The sequence below is a fragment of the Haplochromis burtoni genome, unplaced genomic scaffold (genome assembly GCF_018398535.1).
Source record: "Haplochromis burtoni strain Fernald_Lab_line unplaced genomic scaffold, NCSU_Asbu1 Contig_4, whole genome shotgun sequence".
NCBI lineage: Eukaryota > Metazoa > Chordata > Actinopteri > Cichliformes > Cichlidae > Haplochromis > Haplochromis burtoni.
This window is the reverse complement of record NW_024582365.1, coordinates 5,561,553-5,566,575: the sequence shown is the minus strand read 5'-3', so window position 1 is coordinate 5,566,575 and position 5,023 is coordinate 5,561,553. Positions and strand designations below refer to the sequence as shown.

At 44.4% G+C, this 5,023-nt stretch overlaps 1 protein-coding gene across 1 annotated transcript in view; it reads left to right on the top strand.

Moving 5' to 3' along the window:
* The first annotated feature begins 909 nt into the window (after positions 1 to 909).
* Positions 910 to 5,023, top strand: part of cabp2b (calcium binding protein 2b) — a 13,354-nt gene continuing 9,240 nt past the window's right edge. The window contains exons 1-2 of the mRNA XM_005913452.3: positions 910 to 1,806; positions 2,349 to 2,609. Of these exons, the coding sequence (XP_005913514.1) occupies positions 1,726 to 1,806; positions 2,349 to 2,609 (342 nt within the window). The 5' untranslated portion in view covers positions 910 to 1,725. The remainder of the gene's footprint in view (positions 1,807 to 2,348; positions 2,610 to 5,023) is intronic.

Sequence of the window (5,023 nt, the reverse complement as noted above, 5' to 3'; positions counted from 1 at the left end):
TAACCTCTAATTTCTCTTTCCATCTCGTCCATTCATTCTTCATCTTTCCTCGATCAGATGACGGGTCTGTTCCCAAAATATGAGCCTCTATTTTTAACCCTCAGTCGTGTAACTTGGCTTTTCTGTAATGGATCTCTTTTCTGCCTCCACTCAAGAATTTGTCTCTCCATCTTATCAATAATCAATGAGGAGAGGGGCTAAAGAAAGACAGCCGAAAGACAGGGTTAAGATGATTAATGGAAACCTCATTAGGAACTGGAGAGAAGTGAAGCTATACATTATCAGCGCGTCTGGAGAACGCACACTATCGGAGGTTAACTGGAGATGCGAGGGGCAGAGCGGCGATGGAGGGAGCTTTCAGGGGAGGCAGTTAGGAACAAAATGAGGGGGGGAAGTGAGATGCATCATCAGCTCAAAGCTGCTAGTGAAATGGACGGGGTTGATTGATGGGTTTTATTTATAGAAAGCTGATGCTTTTAGTGGAATTAGTTGCTTTAGAACACCAAAAGGCTATGGAGTTGTTTGTAGCGAGCTGAAAAGCACAACATTACATGCTTATGAGAACATTCGTGTCTAAAAATAGGGGTCAGTGGTTACATGTTCACCTGTGCATGCATGTGTGTGGGCTCAGCCATGCTTGGTGGATGAGATTATGCGTGCAGGTTTCCCTGAGGTGATGTGTTATTGCTCACTGAAAGCCTTTCATCATCGTATGGCTGCTGAGGTTGGGTTTTTTTTGTTTGTTTTTTTGCAACTCTTCATCTCTTTCTATCTCTCACTGTTTCTAAATGAATAGCTGACCTGGGCACTGCAGAAAAACATCCAATTTGTTTTACAACAAAGGCTTCAAATGTGACAAGGGGATTGAGGGCAGATAGATTGGGAGAAAGAGACGAGAAGAAGGAGAAGCACAGGGAGCGATGAGGATTATTGTCAGGGGGAAATGATGGTGATAAGAAAGAGAAAAAGATGGGGGGAAGAAGGATTCTGGGAAAAAGATTGAGATAAGATGGGAAAAGATGAGTGTAAACGACCGGGAAAACACGAGAGAATAACAAGATTACGGGAATTATAGGGAAGGAAAGGCAGGTTTTTATAAAGCCTGTGTTTGAGGTAGAGAACCCGGCAGAGAGGAGGGAAGTTTACCTGTGATGAAGGGGAAAAGGTGGAAAAAGGGGAGGAAGAGAAGGAGAGAGAGAGGTCAACGCACTACAGGTAGAAAACGCGAGGGAGCTAAAGTTCGGGAGGTATAGAGTGTCACCTAAATTATCTGGAGATAGCAAGTGGGGGCAGAGGTGCTGGAACTCAATCCCGGAGCCAAGACAGCAGCTGATGATAAAAACCTCCTCACCTGAGAGAGATGGACAGAAGCTTGATGAAACTCTGAGGAAAAGAACTGGAGGAAATACTTGGAAGGAAAGGAGGAAGCAGGAGAACATTTGAGCCGTAGCATTTTAACTCCTTTTGTGTTTCCCGGGACAAAGAGACAGCTGCAATCACTGCGTGAAGGGGACTGAATTTTTAACACATTTTTCAGAGTTTAAGAAAAGAAATCGGTCCAAGCTGATTTTTTTTTTGTGGTGGGAGGGGGAGTTTTATTACACTTAAGACATAAAGAGCTAGAGCAGAGGAGAGGAGAGCAGGGGAGAGGGAAGCGAGAGGGTGAGGGAGGGGGAGGGCGAGCGACGAAGAGAGAGAGTGTGTGTGTTAGCCCGTGACACCGAGATGTTCATGATCATTCGAGAGCCGGCACCCGGGGGAGCCGCTGGAGCGATGAGCGCGCCATCAGAGAGGAGCGCAAAACAGGTGAGTGGGTGCAGATAGATATATATAATTGTGTGTGTGTGTGTGTGTGTGTGCGTCCTTACATGCTGTGTGCCTATATCACATTTTATATAGTGCATGCTGAAGTTTTGTTTTGCCGAAAGAATGATAAGAGTCATTGATACAAAAGATGAACTGTTGATTTCTTGTGGAAAACACATGTTACCCATATGTGACAACTTATTAAAGTTTTAAAACAAACTGGATTACTGTAAATGGGTTAAAGGATTTCTATGTAATAGGTTAAAAATGATCTTTTTAAAAATATTTTTATAATGCATGCATTTCATAACATTTTGACTTCTGCAAGTTGTGTATTGTTCTTATTTTGGCATCTTCCTTACAAAGTATGTTCATGTCACATCTTCCTAGACCAAATGTTATAAACTAAACATCTCACGTTTCAGGCAGTGAGCGCTGTGGCGCTGTATTTCATCTACAGTCTCAGTAGTATCGGTCATGCTTTATATTGATATAAGTTTGAGTGCACTGTTCTACTCTCCTCCACCCCTTCCTTCCCACAGGTGCAGGCTGCCATCAAGAAGAAGGTGGAGAAGCAAAAGAAGCGAACCAACGACCAGGGCGGGGGTGGCGGAGACGCTCAAGCTGCTGCTCGCAATCAAAAATCCAAGTTACCCCCGATGACGGCAGCAGAGGCGGGTGAGGACAGCGAAGCGCTGGAGGAACAGCTGGAGGAGTTGATGGAGGGACCGCGGAGGAGAGAGAAGGAGAAGGAAGAGGAGCCCGTCGACCTGCTGCCCATAGTGGACTCGGTGTTTGGACAGGTAGGAGTGTGTGTGTGTGAAGCTCATCTGTTTCATACTCTGCAGTGGACGTGTATGTGTGCGTTCTTGTATGTATGTCTGACACTTTTGTTACCGTGTGTGTGTGTGTGTGTGTGTGTGTGTGTGTGTGTGTGTGTGTGTGTGCATCAAGTTCTCTGGCTGATTGAATGTCTGGCTTCACAGAAACCCTAAGCCTAAGCCTTCACTTCAAATTTAAAGGGTGGCTGTGGTCCAGCTTTTGTAAAGTAGCGGTCTCTCTCGCAGCCCTGCTCTCTTTGATCTGGCAGTTCAGAAAGACACAAAGCTGAATTCACAACGGCAAGGTGAACATTAACCATTTTGCCTTGTAGTTTAACCCTCGTGGAAAAAGCCAGAGCTGCAAAGCGCAATGAGTAGAAGGATGATAGCGTGAGTTTGAGAGGATTTAAGCTGTACTTTGGGAAACATTACCAAAGTGTAATCCGTAATAGATACCAGTAAAGTCAGCCAGAGATCTGATGGACACCCTATCGCTGCAGCCATTCTATCAGCTCCATATCGCATCACATCCCATCAATCACATGCTAAGAGGTGACACATGACACGGCACGGTAGGCCACACCATTACAGCGCTGTAACCCGAGGGCCAGACGCGTGGGCTCGCGGTGTGAGACAGCGGTTTGTGTGTGAAAATAAAATCAGAAGGGATTACACCGAAGTTAAATCCCTACCCGCTTCCTGCTGCTGATTTCAAGCATGGCTTGTGAGTCAGTCAGTATTTTCTTTTTTTCTTGACATGTAGAAAGAGTCATGTCCACCTGATCGCGTCAGCAAACTCTGAGGAGGGTGACGATGAGTGGGGCTGAGGTTAGAAACAGGAAAGCAATGTAAAAATAAAAAAAAATGTGATGTCAGTGGTGATGCAAGTGATCCAAATTAAGAGAGAGCAGCAAGTGAGTGGGAGAAAGCAGCCAGCAAAGTCGGAGAGAAGAGAAGCTTGAGTACTCAAGTGCAACAATATGTAATATAGCCTCAGATCACACTTGCTTACATAAAATAACCTGAAATTTTAACACCAGTGTTGAAGGAGCAACTTTAAGAGCTGTGAGTGAGTGCACCATCGGGCCCTTGGTCACATGAATGTGATCTTGGTCAGAAACTGAATTTCTAAATGAATTATGTGAACAAACCCCAAGTAAGAATAATTTCCCCCTCACTATCCGAATAACAACTATCCATCAACAAGACGATATGTTCAACATGAATTTGATAACAATACATGAAAGCATCTGCTTATAAAAGCATGCCTAAAATATGCAAATGGTTGCAGAAAGTTGCTCTGCATGCAGCGCAGCACAAATTGAACGTTAACTGACGTTTAACCTGCCGGCGTTCTAGTATGAAGTTCATGTGATGTAATCCAGCCCATGTGAGAACAAAGCAGGTGACAGTCCAATGATTTCATGTGAGCGAGTGGGCACCATGTGCACACGGTGCAGCATCCTCACTTTAAACCAAACATTTCCTGCACTATGAATGCGTCTGAAGCATGAATTGTATATAAAAGATGGTTACACCATAGTAATAGTTAGTGAAGTCACATTTTTGAAACTTTGACTTCATCATTATCATCCTGTCAGCTTTTTTTTTAAAGCTAGCCGCCACATGGGAAGGGTGAATCACAAACGAAGGGACACGGCATTCTGTGACAACGAGCACACACCGCTTTATTGAGATTGATGTTTTGGCTCTAATAAGAAACATCATGCACTTGAACTTTCCAAGTGAGATGATAAACTCATCAGAAAGTTTTCACTGAGGTCACAGACCAAGCGAGCTGCAGGTTTTATCGTCTAAACTTACAATGCTGTTGACTTCATTTTGGAACCAAAGCAGTCTCCCTCTGCTGGCCATTAGAAATGAGGCAGGCTTAATAGACTTCTGCACTGGCCTCTATTTTAGACAGTCTTAAGTCTTAAGGGAGCGCTACAACTATACTTCCTTCCTTCCTTTTTTCATCCCTTCCTTCCTTCTATCCATTCTTCCTTCCCTCCTTTCTTCACTTTCTGTCTGTTCTGTCTCTTCTAGTGTTTCCCGGTGTCTCGACAGCTCTCATTTCTGGAAACCTGCTGATGTACACCTGACACCAGATCACACTCACATCAGAGATCAAGAGTATGTTGAGTCCAAAACATAAGACAGAGTCACGTTACCTGAGTATGGCACATCTCTATCATACACACAGCACACACGCACATATGCACGGTGTGTTAAGTTAAAAGTGTGTGTGCATTCAAATTAACTACAGACTGCAAGCATGACAGTCGCTGAGCGCTGATGTCCTGAGAAGAGCAACTAAAGAGTATTCAGGACCCAGGAACAGTGTGTGTGTGTGTGTGTGTGTGTGTGTGTGTGTGTGTGTGTGTGTGTGTGTG